Source organism: Miscanthus floridulus, chromosome 1 (genome assembly GCF_019320115.1).
Source record: "Miscanthus floridulus cultivar M001 chromosome 1, ASM1932011v1, whole genome shotgun sequence".
NCBI lineage: Eukaryota > Viridiplantae > Streptophyta > Magnoliopsida > Poales > Poaceae > Miscanthus > Miscanthus floridulus.
The window spans coordinates 194,396,568-194,417,960 of NC_089580.1; the positions used below are offsets into that span (position 1 = coordinate 194,396,568).

The 21,393-nt window shown below is 48.1% G+C and overlaps 2 protein-coding genes across 2 annotated transcripts; one reads left to right on the forward strand and one right to left on the reverse strand.

Moving 5' to 3' along the window:
* The first annotated feature begins 1,263 nt into the window (after positions 1 to 1,263).
* On the forward strand, positions 1,264 to 2,474 carry LOC136507710 (RING-H2 finger protein ATL1-like). The gene has a single exon (XM_066502352.1). The coding sequence runs from the start codon at positions 1,404 to 1,406 to the stop codon at positions 2,364 to 2,366; it is 963 nt and encodes a 320-aa protein (XP_066358449.1). The 5' UTR covers positions 1,264 to 1,403; the 3' UTR covers positions 2,367 to 2,474.
* Positions 2,475 to 15,029: 12,555 nt separating this feature from the next.
* On the reverse strand, positions 15,030 to 19,831 carry LOC136507721 (protein KINESIN LIGHT CHAIN-RELATED 1-like). The gene is made up of 2 exons (XM_066502357.1): positions 18,221 to 19,831; positions 15,030 to 16,845 (listed from the first exon to the last, which is right to left on the reverse strand). The coding sequence occupies exons 1-2, from the start codon at positions 19,750 to 19,752 to the stop codon at positions 16,659 to 16,661; spliced, it is 1,719 nt and encodes a 572-aa protein (XP_066358454.1). The 5' UTR covers positions 19,753 to 19,831; the 3' UTR covers positions 15,030 to 16,658.
* Positions 19,832 to 21,393: the final 1,562 nt, after the last annotated feature.

A 21,393-nucleotide genomic window follows, 5' to 3' on the forward strand; every position in this document is an offset into this window, starting at 1 on the left:
ATTTTTTATATAAAATAAGTACCATTAGATTAGTTATAGAATATATTTTCATAACAAATTTAATTGGGGCATAAATGTTACTAATATTTTTATTATAAATTTGGTCAAACTTGAGTAAACTTAACCAACACGGATTCCATAATTGTATTTTTTTCGCGGACAGAGGGAGTATCTCGTCCGTCTTTCTCTGCAGATGGAAGTACCGGATATAGACAGGACAGGAGCGCCGCACTCATTTTGGGGGCGGGGCGCACGGCACGTACACACGGTCTCTTTTTTCGTGTAGTAAGCAAGTACTCCCTCCGTCCCATTGAGTTTGTCGCTCGGGAAGCGGGATTGTGAGGGGGGCACGGTTTTCCAACGACAAACTCAATGGGACGGAGGGAGTATGGCCGGTTACATCTTTTTTCAAGTAGAGCTATGGGTCCAGGCTGGTGCGAAGCACCTAGGTTATTTAATTCAGCGAGTAATAGGTTAGAGAAGAAACTGAGCAGGGTGGGTGCGCTCAGTGTTAATCTTGTAAACCACCCGAGATGTAACAAACTATCCTTCTACTTAATACAAAAACGCGCAAATCTTTTGCGTGATTGAGAAAAAAAAAGTATGGCCTACGGGAGAAAAGGAAGCACGAGCACTTGAAGAAACGGAGAGCAAAAGCGAGCAAAAGAAAGAAACTGCACGGACGCCCAACCCTGCCTGTACGTCGAGGTTAGGAGCAGGACTGCACACCGAACCTTCGCCGTTTCGAGGTTAGGAGCAGGACTGCACAACTCCTGCACGGCGTGTATGCTATGGCAATTGGCAGGCGTGCGCTCCACAAGGGGGGCAGAGGCACGTCTTTTCGCCGTCGACAACTGCCCTGCGACTCCGAGGCCGCTGCTGCAGTAGCACACACGTCAATGCCCCCAATGACTCGCCAAGTCAGCGCCTCGTAAAGTACTGTGTATGTCTAATTGTCTATCACTATCAGTCACCTGTTTTCACCTAGATTGTGGTTTGGGATCACATAAGACTTGAGCTCACTCACGTCGTCGGATGGCGAACGGATGGTCAGGATCTCGACCGGTTAGGCAGTGCACAAGTCTGAACTGAAGCCACAAATAGAAGAGAGGGAGAAGAAGTTGGCTGGCCATGGCGTCCCTTTTTATCCTGCGATGATATGAAGCTCGCTCACATTGCCTCTCGGCATCAGCTGCACTGCTCACGCAGTGACGCACAAGCTGGGTCGCCTGGTATAATAGTGGTGGCCGCCATCCGTTGGTTGTCACTGCTACGTCGCCGCTCTACGCCTCTCTCACAAGCTTTGCTTTCTCTCTCCAAGCCGTACGCTTCTCTGCCCTCAACTGTTCCGCGGGCTAGTAGCCTTGATATCTTGGCCGGGACCGGGAGGGTGCTAGCTAGAAATGGATCCTCCGCCACCACCGTTCGCCTCCAGCAGTTCGCCCTCGCCCTCGCCGCCGTCGTCCTCGTCCAGCGCGAGCATCACCATGGTGATCATCACCGTCGTGGGCATCCTCGCGGCGTTCGCGCTCCTCGCCAGCTACTACGCGTTCGTGACCAAGTGCCAGCTGCTGCGCGCGGTGTGGTCGCGCCACCCGCCGTGGCACCGGCGCGCGCGGAGGGCCGGCGTCGGCGGCAGCCGGGACGATCCGTCGTTCGTCGCAAGCCGCGCCTCAGCGACCGAGGACGGCAGGCGGGGCCTGGGCCTGCCGCTCATCCGCATGATCCCCGTCGTCAAGTTCACTGCCGCGGCCTGCGACGCCGACGCCTGCCGCGGCGTGGCGCCGAGGATATCCGTGTCGGAGTGCGCCGTGTGCCTGAGCGAGTTTGTGGAGCGGGAGCGCGTCCGGCTGCTGCCCAACTGCTCCCACGCCTTCCACATCGACTGCATCGACACGTGGCTGCAGGGCAGCGCGCGCTGCCCCTTCTGCCGCAGCGACGTCACGCTGCCGGCGCTCCCGTCGGCACGCCGCGCCCTGGCGGCGGCCCTCCCAAGGCGCCGCGACGACGCGCTCGCTAGCGACAGCATTGTGATCGAGGTACGAGGGGAGCACGAGAGGTGGTTCAGCAGCCACGGGACGACGACGACGGGCGATCGTCCGGTCGCCGCAGCCGCCGCCGGCGGCGGCAGCGGAAGAGGGCCCCGGCACCCGAAGCAGTCGCCGCGGCGCAACAAGAAGGAGAGCGTCGGCGACGAGGCCATCGACACGAGGAAGACGACGGACGCGGAGTTCGCGGCGGTGCAGCCCTTGCGGCGGTCCGTCTCCCTGGACTCCTCCTGCGGCAAGCACCTCTACGTGTCCATCCAGGAGCTCCTCGCCACGCAAAGGCAAGTGCGCGAGCGCGATCCGTCCGTGCATTCATGATCCGCGGATGCCATGGCCGTGCAGTCAGAACACCCTGCTGGCTGCTACCTGATAGTAGCACTGTAGATGGATGTGGACTGTGGTAAATTCTTTTATTATTATTATTTTTTCACTATTACTGTACTGGCGCTTAAAAACGTAATTCTAACTTTGAATCTGGATACGACGTTCTAGATTTGAACCTGGACACGAAGGGCACGACGCATGTCCAGGTTCAAAGCTAGAATTACTTTTTTTTTTTCTAAACGGAGGGACTGCCTAGCTGTGACTGCAAAAAAAAAATATTCTACGACGCGCGCGCGTGGCTTTTTGCGCCCGGTGATGAGTAACGTAACGACATCCTGCTTTGCTGCTCTGTGCGTCCCATGGTTGCGATCGCGGGTCTCTTTCTTGCTTGTTTTCTGGTTCCTGGGGACAGGTTTAAGTCTCTTTACGGATCAATGGATCATGCACGCAGTCTTGGTTGGCTGGCTGAAGGGAGTTTCAGCATATTTTTTTTACCCCTCCACAGGGCCGGGGTTTATTTTTTGAGCAAATTTTGGCAGGGATTCTGCCGTTTCATTATAGTAGAGAGCAGCATTTCAACAATATACAAGGTGGGAATCCGTTACTGGTGGAAATCCGTTTTTCTAACCGTCTTCAACTCTTCATGATGGCATTGTTGGCCGTCCAGGGCGGACGATGGCGACGTCGGTCGGCCGTGAGCCCGGCCGGCCGGCCGCCAGCCAGCTCTCCGCATCATTCCAGGACGGACGCCCACAGGTACATACAAGATGAAGCGGCGATTTGTTTTTCTCACCAGATCAGCCAGCCATCAACAACACTGGCGTTTGGTGACCCAACCCAACCCAATGCACGGCCAAGCCCAGGCAGCAGCTAAGCCGCGGATTGGACATTTCCGGGGCGAAAAAGGTCGCTCGCTGCGTGCCGAGAGCTTACGACGCGCTGGGGCCTGGCCTAGATCGGGGGTCGTAGCCGTAGGCCAGCGCGGCGAGCATGCGGGTGTCGCGCGCGCGGCAGCCCCTGGGCTCGTGTACCGTGTGCGCGCGCGCGCGCGAGTGGCCACGCACGGCACGGCTGACTGCTGGGGGGGCGGGGGCCGGCGCGCGCGCCACCGGGCACCGGCCATGTGCGCGCTTCGCTTTGCGGGTACGTACGCCGATATGGACGTGCCTCGAAGCTAAACCAGCTCGATCCATCCATCGATCGGGCGCCGCCGCCGCGCCCCGGTGCCTCCCGTGTTTTGCACTTTTGCGACGCTTTTCGTGTCCGCATGCGCCAAGGCATGGCAGCTCGGCCGCCGGGACCGTACCGGAACCCTCCAGCATGGTCCCTGCATGCCGGGCCAATGAATTTCGTGCATGGTGTGGGAGACATACCGAGAAGTCGTCTCATGTGATGCGTACGTACTACTACCAGACTACCAGTCTACCACTACTACGTCTCTACATGTCGCATTTCATCCTTCCTCCCATGTGACGCCTACCTTGCGAACGGCACGTTTGAAATGCTGTCGGATTTTTTCTAATTTCGCAGCGCGGATGCTTCGTCAGTAGCCGCGCCGGCCGCATATGTCAGCTCTCCCCTTGTGCGATGGAGCAGTTTCCTTGCCGAGGGTGAAATCTCCTTCGTTTTTGCAGACACTCGAGTTTTTTCTCGGAACTCAAGTGTAATGCACAGGTTGCCTTCTTCCTTGGAATCACCGATACACCACACGCCAAGCACCGATTTTCGAGCTACCTCCAGCTGTCTGTCCCGTCATTTTGCGTTTAAGGGTGTGTTTGGTAGGGATGATCCGCTAGGGACGACCCAGATTCTCTTAGAAATATTTTACAATTAGATTCTCTTAGAAACCATTTGGTCGGCTCGCTCGATTTTTTAAATTAAAACTAGAATCAGGAGAAACCAGATGAGAATCGGTTCCAAGTGACTCAGGAATCGCCAACATTACTCACTGCACTGCAGGTGTCTGATTTATTGACCTGCCGCTAAGAAGTCATAATGTCAGGCTGTCAGCTAATATGTAACCCCAGGAATCGTCAAACATTCTGCACTACGGAGTCTCGGCTAGTCGGCCCGCCACTAAGATGTCCCTCATGTCAGTATATAACGGATAGTAAGTCAACGATAACGTGTCAGAACCTTCTTTTGACCCCAATGATGTCCCAAAAGTAGGCGTGTAGTGCGCTTGAAATCCGTCTATACGACGTTCCTCGCTTTTTTTGTTAAGCAGGGGAGCGAGTCGAGCGGAAAGTTTATTTTTTACACACACAAGCGACGATACGAGGCAGGCAGGCAGGACGCACGGGGTCCTTTTGCTTCGTGGGTAGATTTGGTTAGCTGGCCCAATCATTAAGGGCCGGGCTAATGGAGGGTGGGGTGTCAACGTTGGTGCGTGCTTTCGGGTGCGGCGGCATCGATGGGCACCGGCGATGTTCCGAGCCGGGGACCAGGGTCCAGGGGGGAACTAGCGAACCAACCCCAACCGGAATAATTGCGCGAATCGGCCGGCAGCAGCGCTTCGCGCGACGCTGCACGGCAAAAGACTGATGGGGGCGCTCTGCACGTTTGGGTGCTTCCGCTTGCTGCTTCTTCGTCCGTCCGTCCGCCGGGACCCCTACCTAATCTAATCCGCCGAGCATTGCGTCCCATCGAGCATCGCTGGTGACGGCTTGCATATGCATATGCTGCTACACGCCTGGCCGCCTAGCCATAGGCGTGCGTTCTAGGCATCTAGCTCATCTTACTGCTGCTCCGGTGGAACTCAACGATGGCTCTGGAGCGTGGGTTTCCTTGGTTTGGGAACACTGCACTTTTGGAGTAACAACCGGACAGCACCTCTTTTGTGAAGAAACCTGTCTGGGTGGTGGGACCGGGTGGGGTGAATAAACGTATTAGAAGGGTTTCTTTCGGATGTAGATAGAAGATTTGTGCCAAAATAAATCATTATGATTCTACTCTGTATATTTCTACAGAACGCTCTGATTTTGGATTCAAAATTTCAAATCCCATTTATCCAAATATAACCCTGATATGATAAGTAAAATCAGCAACACGTACACTGGAAAGAAAGCCATGCTCTCCCAGATGCACCAAATACGCCATGCACGAACATGGCGACACCGTCACATGCAGAACAAGGCCATACGGATATACAATTTTGTCCGCGACCACGACGCCCCCTCACAAGTCACAAGGCCACTAGATTTCCTGACACTTGGGCAGCGACGAGAGGATCTTGGAGGTTGCCACTGGGCTGGGACATGTTCATAGCTGTCCTTCCTGTAGCTTATGCATGAGCTTACCAGAGGCTCTCAGCAACAGATTGTCGTTTGCTATCATGAAAACCCTTGCAGGTACACCTCATGAAAAGAGAGTAAGCCAATGGACGTGCATGTTATGGTCTCTTCGACTGTACAATATTGACCACTAGGGACGATTGCGGATTCAGCGTTGGCCGCTGCTGATATAGATCTTGTGTCTAACACCCTCGCTCATGATAGCCCATGAGCAAGGGGAGCTACACTGCTGTACTAATTGGTTGCGACTACAGTTTCACCAGTGACATTTACTAGCAGACAAGCACCTGGATTGTGGGTTGTACTCTACTCCACTTGCTGTTTACAGTAACACGGTAAGTGAAGGAGTTCACTAGTAGGTATCTGAAGGTTGCCAAACGATATTGTCGGTCATAGTTCTGAGATCTTGTAATAGACTTGGAATGTTCCACCCTGTTGAGATGATGATGATGATTGAGCCTTTACCCTGAAAATCAAGTAGAGTAACTAACACTATTGTTGTAGCCCTTTCTTTGCTTGTGCACGACAGTCCTCTCTGTATCCCTACAGCTTTCAGTTTCATTATTACCAAATAAACAAGCCAAGGCCGGAAAATGGGCCTACCAACAGCACTGAAAGATGACGGACTGTACTGACAAGCGATGCAAAGGGGAGCAGAGGGGCTGCTTGATTTCCAAACACCAGCATATAGACGACCAGACAGATACATAACGACCTCACGCTCCACTTAAGGGCCTGGGCCTGACAACGGCTGAACGGCAACTGTGTGACCATGGAAAGAGAACAACCATCAGTCAGTCGGGGCCTCGGGGGCGTCAGAAACAATCAAACAAATCTCTTACCCCAAAGCAGCAAAAGTAGTATACTTGACAAACCTCACAAGACTTGGTCCAAGGTAGCAGAAATAGGGTGGAGTGGTGGAGACATTCCTATAGCAATGAGATAGCCAAGCCCATGCGTTATTAGTAATCCAGTAGCACAGCTGAGGAATGAAGGAAACTGTGTAGCCACTGAACCTGCACAAAAACAGTCAGGGTTGCCTAGTGCGTACCCAGTTTCCTACTTTCCTCCACTGTGTGGTGGTGATATCCAATGCACATGTTAAGGAGGAAAAGTGGGGTAGCCATGTTAAGGAGGAATCACATCACATCCAATCATCCAATCCTCGCTATCCATCACCAAATGTTTGAGTGCATTGCACTCATATCCAAACCGGCAATCAATGTCAACTGAAGACAAACAGATGACAAAAATGTGTAGTTCTGCGTTCTGCCGATCTCTGAGGGCATGCAACTGTTGAGGCAACAAAATGATGGATGCAGTGAAAGAGCTGAGCAGCTTGCACCATAGGGGTACTGGAAGTTTAGAGAACATGACTGACGCAGTGATCTCTGGGGATGTCTGATGTTACTGAACAGTCAACCAGCGCTGCTGCAGCAGGCGCCATTAACTATCAGAGAAGCCATCTCTGATGCATACTCCTATGGAGGAGCTCAGGACAGCCATGCATGACCACAGCCTGCAGACTGATGAGCTCATGAACAGAAACTTACCATTGGGATTCCAGCCGGTAACACACTCTTCTGAATGCCTTTCGCCTGCCAGCCTCCATCACTTGGGCCAGACCTGCCTGCCAACATGTGTGACCATCGCCCAATGCTAACATTAACTTGTATCCAGCAAACCACAATAAGATTAACTGAGATCTATTTGTTAGGATTGATCTCCCACCAGTTAGGCCCTCGCGCCCTGATCGGGGGCGCCCAACCCTACATGGTTGGTGGACCCCCGTCGCACAGCGCTATAAAGGAAAGGTGGGGGCCGGGGCTCGCAGTACGAGGTTCACCGCGCCGCCAGTCACCCCACCGACATCCTATCCCTAGACCCGATCTTGAGAAGGGGCGCTGCCAGCGACGGGAAGCACCACCGACGCCGGCAACGCCACCCGACGCGCACGCCGCCACCGAGGACGCCACAACGCCGACTCCCTCTCCACCGAACATCGCTTGCCGGACGCGCAGATGGCGTCCGTCAACGAAACCCCGGCCGGAGCTTCGACAACTACGGCATTCGATGGTTTGCCACCTATCACCTCTCTCTCTCTCTCTCTCTCTGCCTCTCTGTGATCCCGAACACCTACTCCTACTATGCTAAGTATCCCGATCTGATGAATATACCTAAAACAAAACCTAACAATGGTACCGGAGCCACGGTTCGACAAGAAATCAGATCGGGTAAGTGAAACCGACCGATCTGATGCAGATCGGGAAAGAAAATAGAAAACCGAACCCTAAGACCTCACCCTAATTCCCCAAATCAAATCTGAAGAAGGGATTGAAGAAGGGGAAAAGGGAGGGTCGGATTCGAGAACCCTAGACACAAATCCGAAAGAGAGAAAAGGGGAAGAAGAAAGAAAGAAGGGTCGAACCCTAACCCTAACATGAATGGATGAATGGGGTCTTACCTGGGCCCTAATCTCGCCGGCGGCATCGCCACCGCGCGGGACAAAGAACGAGCCGTCGGCCCTCGCCGACGTGCGGGGCTAGAACCCGGACCGACTAACGAAGACGCCGGTCAGGGCACCGACGCAGGGCAACTCGACGACGGCACGCTCAGCCTTGGGCGAACGCGCGCGCCAGCGAGAAGCTCTGCGGCGGCACCGTCGTTTCCTCTCCTCCGGCCGCCATGGGTGGCCGCCAGCTGCTGCTGTTTTGTGCTTGGCTAACAGAAAAGGGGAGGGAGGAAGAAGAAGTGGCGGGGTGGCCGGATTTGCTCCGACGAGGTACCCTGCTCCGGTGGGTGCTTTTCCTCCTTGCCGGTGGTGGCCGGTCGCCATGCATACCACCACTGCTGTGCCACTGAGAGAGGCGGGGGAAGAAGAAAGGAAATGAACTCTAGGGTTTTCGGGGGCGGAGGTCAGCTGCTGTTTTGATCTGGCGAAATCACCGGACAGCCGTCGGATATGACGAACGGTCGAGATGCGGCTGCGCTGGGGTGAAACCCTAGAGCGCGTGCTCTGGGCGAGCTGGGCCGCGCTGGGGCTGCTGGCCAGGCCGCGCGCTGCTGGCGAGCTGGGCCCGTGCTGGGGCTGCTGGCCAGGCCGTGCGCTGCTGGCGAGCTGGGCCGCGCTGGGGCTGCGAGCCGGGCCACGCGCTTGGGAGAGCTGGGCCGCGCTGGGCTGAAGTAAAAGAAAATTTTTATTATTTTCCAGGAGCAATTTTAATGCATATTTTGATGAATTTGAATGATTTTGATATAATTTTTTCTGTGCAAATTTTATCCAACGATATTTTGCTCAGAAAACAGTGAATTTTTTAGTGCTTCTGAAAAATAATAATATGAAAAGATTATTAATGTTTCCGCTGTGCATGATAATTATTGTTCTCTTTGATTAAATTTGAACCAACGGGATAATTTAATTTTAAGAGAAATGAATTTCTGATAATTTTGATGCAAATATGATATTGTTATTTTCTGACCAACATTGTTAATAACAATATTATAATTTTGATCTATGAGAAATTGTGCATTAATTTTACTTCTGCCCAACGGTGATGTAAAATATTTGCATGGATGAATTATAAGTTTTAATTTGACCAACGTTGAGTTAAAGCATGGAATTTTATGTATAAATGTTTTTTACTTACCCTGGTGTGATTTCAGGAGGCAAATGCATTGTGAACATTGCCAACATCCCGACACTCAACGGAACCAATCACCGTGTGTGGCGGAAGAAGTATGAATTGGAACTTGCGTTGGGAGAGGTCGATTTTGCCATCACCTCACCGTGTCCTACTGAGCCAGAGGACCCGGTGAGAGGTGACAATGAATCTGACGCTGATTTCGCTTCTCGAAAGCGTAATCATGCTGAAATAAGAATGAAATATGACCTTGAACATAGGCAATTGACTCTCTCCAACCGCAAGTGTCTGTTGGTAGCCAAAGCCACCATAGAAGAACAGATAAAGGGCTCAATCCCTGAATGTGCTACTGCCAAAGAATATCTTGAGAAAATCAAGAGTTAGTTTACTGGGTCTACCAAGGCCACAGTAAGTTTACTGATTAAGAAGCTTGTGAATGAGAAATTCACAGGTGGTAGCATAAGAGAGCACATTTTGAAGATGAACACTACGGCATCTAAGCTAAAAGAAATGAATTTGAAGGAGGAGGATTTCCTGATTCATTTGATTTTTGCTTCTTTGCCGAAAGAATATGACACCTTTATTGTGAATTACAATATGCAGCCTGAAAAATGGGGCATAGAAGAGGAGAGGATAAAATCCTCACAAGGTGAATCTGCTCATTTTGTGAAGGACAACAAAAGAAATAACTTTAATGGCAAGAATTCTAAACCACAAGGGAAACCTAAGTAGGATAAGACCTCTTCCTCCAGTTCACAGGGAAAGAAACCCCAGGATTCTGAGAATCAGCAGTATGGTGGAGCTGAAAAAGATCAGTGCAAGCACTACTTTAAGAAGGGACACTACAAGAGGGATTGTCCAGACTTCCTGAAATCTCTGCTAAAGAAAGGTGATGAATTTATTATATTTGTAGATGAATCCCTGTATTTATGTTATGATAAATCCACTTGGTGGGTTGATTCAAGAGCAACTACTCATGTTGCAAATTCTTTACAGGGGTTAAGTGGGACGAGAACCTTGCAAAGAGGAGAAAGAACGATTAAAGTTGCAAATGGAGTGCAAGCCAATGTTGAAGCCATTGGAGTTTTTCTTTAGAATTGAATAATGGTTTTGTACTTAGACTTAAAGAAGTACTTTATGTTCCCTCTTTGCGTAGAAATTTGATAAGTGTTTCGAAACTTGATGATGATGGAATTGATTGCTATTTTGGTGATGGCAAGTATAAGATACTGGTTAATAATAAATGTGTTGGTCTTGTCTTCCGACAAGACAAGCTTTATTTATTATCTCTTGCTGAGAATGCGAACAATGTATGTGATGAGAATGTGAATGATTCCCCATCTGCGGATGTAACTAAGAAGCGGAAGAGAATTGATACTATCTCTTCGAAATTATGGCATTGTCGCTTGGGCCATATTTCGAGGGAGAGAATGGAACGATTGGTTAAAGAATCAATTCTCCCGCACTTAGAATTTTTAGATTTAGAGCAATGTATTGATTGCATCAAAGGAAAGTATGTCAAGAAAATTAAGAAAGATGCCAAATGAAGCACAGGAATTTTAGAAATAATCCACACAGATATATGTGGTCCTTTTCCTGTGAAAAGTGTGGATGGTTATGACTCGTTTATAACATTCACAGACGACTACTCTCGTTATGGCAATATTTATCCAATTAAAGAAAGATCGGAAGCATCGGATAAATTCAAAATATTTAAAGCTAAAGTTGAAAATCAGCACAATAAGAAAATCATGATAGTACGATCAGACCGAGGTGGAGAGTACTATAGGCGACATACCCCATATGGCCAAATTCCTAGACCATTCGCAAGGTTCCTATAGGAAAATAGCATAGTTGCTCAGTACTCCACACCAGAGGAAGCCTCAGCAGAATAGGAGTGGCTTGAAAGACGTAACCGTACCTTAATAGGATATGGTAAGAAGCATGATGAGTTACTCCACATTACCGATTAGTTTATGGATGGAGGCACTGAAAACCGCCATTCACATACTTAATCGAGTACCAAGTAAATCGGTGCCTAAAACACCGTATGAATTATGGACAGGAAGGGAACCCTCACTCAACCATTTGCGTGTGTGGGGCTGTCCAGCTAAGACAAAAGTGTTTAACCCAAACATAGGAAAGTTAGACTCAAAGACAGTCAGCTGCCATTTTATTGGCTATCCAGAAAGATCGAAAGGATATCGCTTCTATTGTCCTGACAGACATACGAAGATTGTAGAAACAAGACACGCTGTGTTCTTAGAGGATAACATGATCAGGGGGGAGTATGGTAGCACGAGAAATCAGCCTACAGGAGAAGCGGGTACATGTACCCACTCCGATGGTTGAAGAACCATTCTTCACGCTACCTGCTGCTGTTGCACCGACAGTGCAGGACACTGTAGTGCCAACACCTGTTGCAAGTTCTCATGTGGCGACAATGAATGAACATGAGGAACCTGTCCTTGAGGAACCTATCCTTGAGGAACCTATAGAACCAAATGTTGCACATGAGGAAGAACAACAACAGCCAAATATGGAACAAGTGCCGGAGGCACCTAGAAGGTCTCAAAGAATAAGAAGATCAGCTATTACTGATGACTATGAAGTTTATGAAACAGAAGAATGTCAGATGGGGGATGATCCCACCTCATTTGAAGAAGCCATGAGAAGCGACCACTCATTAAAGTGGCTTAAGGCCATGGAAGATGAATTAAAATCAATGAGTACCAATAAAGTTTGGGACTTAGAAAATATTCCTAAAGGAGCCAAAACAGTAGGCTGTAAATGGGTCTACAAAATGAAATATGACTCCCAAAGGAATATAGAAAGATTTAAAGCGCGACTTGTGGCGAAAGGCTTCACGCAAAGAGAATGGATTGATTACAATGAGACGTTTTCTCCAGTCTCATGTAAAGATTCCTTCAGAATTATAATGGCACTTGTAGCCCACTATGATTTGGAGTTACATCAAATGGATGTAAAGACGACTTTCCTAAACGGAGATTTGGAAGAAAATGTTTATATGGCACAACCGAAAGGTTTTGTCGTAAAAGGAAAGGAAAATATGGGATGTCGCCTGAAGAAACCAATCTACGGATTGAAGCAAGCTTCAAGACAGTGGTATTTGAAGTTTGATAGAACGATAAAAGGTTTTTGGTTTGAAGAAAATGTTGAGGACAATTGCGTTTATGCAAAGTTCAGGAATGGAAAGTACATATTCCTAATTTTGTATGTGGATGATATCTTGCTTGCTAGTAGTGATATCAATCTACTAATGGAAACGAAGAAATTCTTGTCCTCAAACTTTGATATGAAAGATCTTGGTGAGGCCTCGTTCGTTTTGGGAATAGAGATTCACCGAGACAGGAGAAAAGGGGTTCTAGGATTATCGCAAAAGGCATACATAGAAAAGGTCCTGAAGAAATTTAGTATGCATGCGTGCAGTCCTTCACCTGCTCCTATAGTCAAGGACGATAGATTTGGGGAACATCAGTGTCCCAAGAACCAATATAAAATTGACCGAATGAAAGCAGTACCGTATGCTTCAGCTGTTGGAAGTTTACAATATGCTCAAGTGTGTACACGTCCTGACTTAGCTTTTGTGACCGGGTTACTTGGTAGATATCAAAAGAATGCAGGAATTGAACATTGGAAATTAGTGAAGAAAGTCCTGCGTTATTTGCAGGGTACGAAAGGCCTCATGCTTACGTATAGAAGATCTGATTCCCTACAGATAGAGGGGTATTCAGATTCTGATTATGCGAGAGATGAAAGAAAATCCACGTCAGGATATGTATTTACTCTCGCAGGAGGGGCTATATCGTGGAAAAGCTCCAAACAAACCGTGACTACATCCTCGACAATGTATGCCGAGTTTGTAGCATGCTATGAGGCAATGGGGCAGGTGAATTGGCTGAAGAAATTTATACCCGGATTGAAAGTGATTGATGATATAAATGAACCACTGAGGTTGTATTGTGATAACAACCCAGCAGTACAGTATGCTCACAACAATAGGTCAAGTGGTGCTGCCAAACACATTGACATAAAGTACTATGTTGTGAAAGATAAAGTTCGGGATCATATAATAAATCTTGAGCATATAAGTACAGAGAAAATGATCGCGGATCCGCTCACAAAGGGCTTACCACCCAACGTGTTCAGAGAACACGTAGCCGGCATGGGTTTAAGGGAAAGCCTATGATTCCCGAACATACAAAGGGTCCAAAGAAAGTTTACATTTCAAAACGGAGAAGTGTATTGTGGCTGTTAGTCTAACGGCACTAATTGCTGTGACGATGGGACAGTTCTATGCACTAATCTGTGATGAAATAGGATGGAAGCAAGAAAAATATGAATTGAAAATTTTGAGTATGAAATTAAAGAACGAAGGATAGATGAGAGATCAAGGGGGAGAATGTTAGGATTGATCTCCCACGGCCTAACTGGGCCTTGTCCTCGTGCCCTGATCGGGGGCGTCCAACCCTACATGGTTGGTGGGCCCCCGTCGCACAGCGCTATAAAGGAAAGGTGGGGGCCGGGGCTCGCAGTACGAGGTTCACCACGCCGCCAATCACCCCACCGACATCCTATCCCTAGACCCGATCTTGAGAAGGGGCGCTGCCAGCGACGGGAAGCACCACCGACGCCGGCAACGCCACCCGACACGCACGCCGCCACCGAGGATGCCACAGCGCCAACTCCCTCTCCACCGAACGTCGCCGCCGGCGCGCAGATGGCGTCCGTCAATGAAACCCCGGCCGGAGCTTCGACAACTACGGCATTCGATGGTTTGCCACCTATCACCTCTCTCTCTCTGCCTCTCTGTGATCCCTGAACACCTACTCCTACTATGCTAAGTATCCCGATCTGATGAATATACCTAAAACGAAACCTAACACTATTAACGCATGGGAGGAAATGTAGCAGTCGGCATTTTGGATACTCCCTTCAGAGTAAGGTTTATGAGCTCTTTTCTCAATGTGATGCAGCACATCAGAGTGTTGCCGCCAAGATAACTAAATTGATGACAAACATAATCATGAAATGTAGCAGTGCAGAATGCATTATCAACTGTCCACGGTCCCACTTCAGTGAAGTTACTGAATTGATGTTTCTCATGCTTCCAACTTGCCAAACATATACATCCAGTTGCCATCAAACGAATAAACTGAAGGTATCATTGATTGCATGACTAAACAACACTGCAGAGTAACTTCCTGTCTTTATTCACATTATGTACCTACCTGACAAAAATACATCAAGATCGACACATTCCAAAACAGCTAAAGATTGAATTTATTGTGTAGTTCTGCGTTCCTGCCGATCTCTGAGGGCATGCAACTGTTGAGGCAACAAAATGATGGATGCAGTGAAAGAGCTGAGCAGATTGCACCAGAGGGGTACTGGAAGTTTAGAGAACATGACTGATGCAGTGATCTCTGGGGATGTCTGATGTTACTGAACAGTCAACCAGCGCTGCTGCAGCAGGCGCCATTAACTATCAGAGCAGCCATCTCTGATGCATACTCCTATGGAGGAGCTCAGGATAGCCATTGTCGACAGAATATCGTCGACAGTTCTCCGAGGGGTATCCCACGAAATAGATCGATTGGCAAAGAAACAGTGTGATAAAAAACAAGATGGCAATAGAGACACACGAGTTAGGCAGGTTCAGACCGTCAGTATGACGTTAGACAGGTTCAGGCCGTCAGTATGACGTAATACCCTACTCTTGTGGTTGTTGGTTTATATTAGCTATCGTATGATATTGCAGTGAGTTTAGAGGAGGTCCCTGCCCGCCTTATATAGTTCAGAGGGGCAGGGTTACAAGTCGGTTAGATCAAGAGATAACCAGAAAGTAATAACATATTACAAGAATCTTTGATTATACGTATCCTAACAGATCTCGTAGTATCTTCAGGATATCTTTCCGGTGTCTTGCGAGAGGCGCCGAGCAGAGTCGTGCCCCGCAAGGCTTCGTCTTGTGGGCTGGACCGCCCCTGAAGGCGCAGCCCATGTGGTCTGTCGTGGGTATCCGGAGTCGTACCCCCACAGCCATGCATGACCACAGCCTGCAGACTGATGAGCTCATGAACAGAAACTTACCATGTATTTAATGTCAGTGCAGGATCTTCTCATAAATGTGCAGATTTGCTGTTTTGGTTACAATCCGTGATGTGCAATATAGGTCCATTAACTTCGCCACTTTAAGGCTTATCTTTAATGAAAGATAGAGGATCAATATCATAATGGAAGAAATACAAAAATGTTTGCATGTTACTCAAACGTAAAAGTAGTCTAACTGTCCAGGTGAAAACATCGTCACCAAGCTGTCACTAGAACTGCATCTCTGAAATAAAAACCGTGGCATGCTTAGTGATTAGTGATCGAGGGACCATCAGCTACTGGAATAGGATGGACTCATGAGCTTCCTGAATCAGTTCAACTGGAATGCTAAAACTTCAGGTCATACTTTTCGCAAGCTGAGCAACATTCAGTTTGCAGTTGAGTATGTAATAATGTGCTCTTGTAGATACGCAGAAAATGCAAGCACAGGCAAACAATCTCTGAATACCACACGAAGAGAATAATGAAATCGAAAAAGTAAGGACAAAGACAAGCATGCATTTACTGACCGAACTATTTGGCTATACAAACAGCGTCAGATACTCAGAATAGTAAGAGCGGGGACCTTTATAGGACAATGGTTAGTCATTTAACCCCTGTAGAATTAATCTCAAAAGAAGATGAGAAATCCTGGCTGAAGAGCAGCTGCCCACATAATCTGGAACTCAGAAAACCAAAATGTAATTTCCAGATGCCTAAACTAGAAGCTATGTAGATGTATTTAGGGTCCATTTGGAATGCAGGGAATTCACAGAAATCAGTTTAATTTCACATAAAAACACAGAAACAGGTAAAACATCACACATTCCGAACAGGGCCTGAATTCTTCAGAAGGATTATCATCCTTGTGCATGATTGAAAGGGAATTATGAGATCTAAAACTATCAAACGTGTTATGTGATAGGCTACGGACCTGATTACCAGGCTTGGGAACCTAGCATCTAAACATTTTTTTTATAATGAGAAACCCAAATTTCATTACCATTCACCAACAAAATTATAACATTTTTTTTATAATGATAAACCCAAATTTCATTACCATTCAGCAACAAAATTACAGATATCTTAACACGTCAATTCTGACCACGCAGATGACACTACCACAACTAAGTAACGGAATATATATAAGAATGAAAAGGGCACTAAATAAAAAACTTGAGGGGTCACTTGTAAAGTAACAGTTTACCAGTAATAACTCATTTAAATTGGATGGATGACTAATCATTATTTTCAGGTAGAACCGGCAATGAATATGCAGGAAATACTGCATGAGGCAATCCTTGGGCCTTCTTCTTGAGCTGCTCTAAAAGCCTATTAGCTTCCCTGAGGTCCTCAAAGGCACCACTGCCACACCTACTGTAGGCATCTATGACTTGTTCTTGAAAGTCTATAGCAAGTTTGTAGCTGCAACCAAAGTAGCATTAAATGTATAAATGGCCATAACAGTATCTGTGGTGTAAAAACAGTTACTCTACAAGGCATCATGCTACACATTCCTACAAAACAAATGTAGCATTCAGTTGTATATATTGACATCATCAAGCGTAAAGCCACTGAGAGTCACTATGCTAAAATGTGTTTACAGCAAAAGAAAAGTGATTATAATTACAAAAATATAGGCAAAGAAGTTAGGATCACAGGTGCACCATCCAGGTTCTATTATATTCATGCACTAAAACAGGGGAATTCATTGAGACAGAACATCACTAGTATCAGAAAATTTAAAAACAACAGGTATTATTTACAGCATTGCAATGACATTAGTTTCTAAGGTCAGTGGATCATTTCTTGGAACATTAGATTTTTAATTGGGTTAAAATGCATCCTCACATGTACCTAAATAACAAAGGATTGTATCTAATCAGTTAATCAACATCCTATTACAGTATTACCTATACCAATTTTAAACTCTATTCAATCATTCTATTCTAACAGATAAGCAGGCAAGCAGCGGTCGAGTTTTTTTAACAGATAAGCAGCAAATATAAGGTCACATAGGCCATAAAATATTGGGTAATGACTCAATGGACACTTGGATAGCACAAGAGCACTAAGGCCCTGTTTGGAACCAGCTAACTATTAGCTGCTAAAAATTAGCTGGGGTGGATCCAAACGGACTCAGCTAATTGTTAGCTGGGCACTCAGTTAACAACTACTACCTCCGTCCCAGAAAGGATGCAATTCTAGAATAGTGTTTAGTCAAACCCTCTTATGTTTGACTAAATTTGTACAAGAAGATACTAATATTTATCATACCAAATATATATCGTTAAATTCACCATGGAATATATTTTCATAGTATACCTATTTGAAGTCATAAATGTCGATAATATTTTCTACAAACTTAGTCAAAGTTAAGATAGTTTGACTCGGACAAAACCTAGAATTGCATCCTTTTTGGGATGGAGGGGGTATGTCAGTAGCTATCCTAGCACAGCTAATAGCAGCTCATATATTGCAAAAAGACACTTTGGCACTTTGCCCTCCAACCTACCTTTATCCATGTGCCCTACCAATAGCAAATAAAAAGAAAGGGCGTTATAGACAAAACCACCAATGCGTCCACCTTTAGCAGTGGATCCAAACAGCACCCAACTAATAATTAGCTAGCTAATATTAGCTGTGAACTAGAAGCCAGCTAACTATTAGCTGTTAGTCAATCCAAATAGGGCCTTACTTACAGGCAATAGTTGAGTGTTAAGATTGCATGTCTATATCATTACAAAAAGGTACAATAAAAATGCAAGTCATCAAAGCATAAGCATGCAGAATGAATTACCTTCCCATCAGTCCGTATGCATTTGCAAGGGACTGTTTTGTGTCAATAGAATCCTCATGTGTCGGTCCAAATTTAGCTTCAATAATATCAATTGCAAGTCTGTAGAACTTCACAGCTGACTGATGTTGGTCCATCTCAAGATAGGCCTGCCCCAGATTCCTATAAGCAAAACCTAACCCAAAGTGTCGGGGTCCAAAGCAATTCTTCAACTTATCAACCGCTCTCTCCAGATAAGGAACAGACTCATCAGCTTTTTGAGTATGCAGGAGGAGCCACCCCATCCTTGCTGAGATGCTGCCTTCAATGTGATGCAACTCCTTGGCGCTCTCAAGAATTGCAAGCGTTTTCTTCATCAAGCTCAAAGACATGTTAAGCGCGCTCAAAGGCATTTCAAACTGTGCCATCGACTCATACAACATTGATATCTCAGCATATGCCTCAGCAAACCGGCCAGGGTCAATGGAATCCTTTGCGTCGATGATCCCCAGGGCAATCTCCAAGCACCGCTTCGAGTCTGAAACCCTCTCCTCGGAGATCAATATCTTTGCCATTGTGACATATGCCAGTGCACGCTCCTCGCTCTCCTTGTCTGCCCGCTGCATCACCCTCTTAATGTCATTCATTGCCTCCTCTGATCTCCCCAACAAGATACGGATATTAGCCCCGTCAATTTCGGCCTGGGAAAGCTCAACATTCAGTCCCAATCGCTCATATACCATCCTTGCAAGCTCAATTTGCTCCAGAGCCTCTGTATGGCGACCCAACCCAGTATAGATAGCCATGAGAAGTCGCCGGAGCTTAGCCACTTCTGCCGAGTCCTCACCGAACTGCCCCTCCGCAATGCCCAACGCTTTGGAACACAATGGCAGCGCCTTGTCAAAGTCGAGCACGCCCGCATAGGCCTCAGCGACGTCCCTGTAGGCGTCCCTAAGCTCCACGCTCCCTGCCTCCAGACACCGGAGCTTCAGGTCCAGCGCGCGCTGGAGATCACCCACCGCGTCCCACCGGTGCCCCATGGCCGTCTTGGCGCGCGCCAGCTGCTCGTACACGGCGGCGCCGACCGCCACCACCTCCTTAGGCACCCCCTCGCGCCGCGCGGGGGCCAGGTAGTCGACGATCTCCGCGGCGGCGCCGAGGGACTCGAGCGCGTCGCTGAGGCTGCCGGCGCGGGCGGCCGCGGCGCCGGCGAGGCGGAGCGCACGCGTGACGGGGAACGACCACCCGCCGTGGGACGCCTGCAGCGGCGCGAGCGCCTTGAGGGCGAGGCCGAGGGCCTCCTGGTGGTCGCCCTCGGATTCGCGCAGCTCCGCGGCCGCCAGAAGCGCGAGGCCCGCGGGCTCGGCCGTCGACGCCGCATCGGGCGCAGGGGGAGGAGGAGGAGCCGGGGCTAGGGTTTGAGTGGAGAAGGGAAGGAGGCGGGGCCCCGGGCGTGGGGGCAGGGGAGGCGAAGAGTGGAGCAGCGGGAGCGGGGGGCGGTGGCGGAGGGGCCTAGAGAGGCGGGCGAGGAGGAGGGATTTCGGCAGCCGCCGCATCGCTCGCCGGGGGATTACAGGTTGGGGCCGCGGTGACAGGAGGAGAAAGAGGGTTTTAGCGGGTGTTCACTGTTCACGAATCGCGGATCGCAGACTGGCGCCTGTAATCAGCTGTTAGCTTGATAGTTTTCGTGGCTGGCTGATGCTGTTTTGTTCTGAGAGAAAAACATTATATCATATCTAATAAGTATCACTGATGTATCTTCACAACGCTAATCCTAGCGCACGAACGTATGGCGCCGGACGCGTTCGAACGCCACGCCCTTCCCAAAACCCGTCCGGCCCGCGCCTCCCTCCCCTTTCCCCGTGAATACAACGGGGAAATAGGACGGAACGTCACTCCCTTCCCAAACCCACCCGCCCCCGCGGGAATAGAATGCAACCCGCTCGCCCCCTTTGTCACCCTGCTTCCCCACCGTGCCCCCTGTCCCAAGAGTACGAAAACACTTCAAGTGCAACATCGCAAGCATATGAAAATACTATGGAGTGCACCATCGAATATGAATACTGCAACATCGTAAAAATATGTAGTGCAACATCGAAAAACATGTACTGCAACATAAAAATTTATGTGCTGCAACATCGTAAAACATGTACTCTGTAACATCGAAAAATTATGTGCTGCAACATCGAAAAATTTGTACTACAACATCGAAAATAGTAGTACTCCAACATCGCAAAATCAACCATAAAACATGGTAATGGAAACATTCGAAAATCATCTGTTGCAACAATCCAAAAATCTCATTGCAACATTCGAAAATCATATGTTGCAACATCAAAAAAAAACCATTGTAACTGCAAAAAGGATGTAAAAACAGCAAGGGGATAGGTTCAAGGTGCAGGCTGCTCCAACCCTGGCCCATCACCTTCGAGCTCGCTCGAAGGGAGAAAGAAATAGGACCCTAGAACTCGCCGGAACCTTAGCCACCGCCGCATTCCTCAGATCCAGAGGAGGACGAGGGCTCAAATATAGAAGAGGAGAAGGGCTCACATTCAGAGAAGGACCGACCTACCTCGTCGGAGCCGCCGTCGTCATCCTCGTCTCCGGTGGGGGAGCGGGTGCCGGGTCACTAGGGAGCGCAGGGTCGCACGAAGGTCGGGGAGGGGGAGGGAGGGAGGGAGCGTCGGCGGGCTGGCGGGGCGACAACGAGGTGGCGCGCGGCGTCCGCCCTGATGAGCGGCGTGGGGTGACAGTAGAACCGGAGGGGCCCAAGCGCTGCGGGAGTGTCATATCTCGACACCTGATTTTTTCATGAAAAAGCTATAATAGATGTGCTTTGCACTATATATATATATGGAGAGTATATTCCGTAGCCAGCTACAAAATAAGTTATTCTATAGCCACCTCCATTTACGATAATTTTATATACTAATTTACGATAATGTCAATACATATTTACGATAGTTGGGTTACTATAACACATGGAGATATTTACCATAATGTTATAATAAACTAGTTAGTAAGGAGTTACTGTAATCTCGTAAATTAACATAGTAATTATCGTAACTCAAAGTGACTATGAAATAAGTTATTTTATAGCCAGCTACATGGTATTAGTTCTATATATATATATATATATATATATTTCTCAGCTCAAAACCGGCATCACCTAAACCATGACAAATATAGGTAAGTAA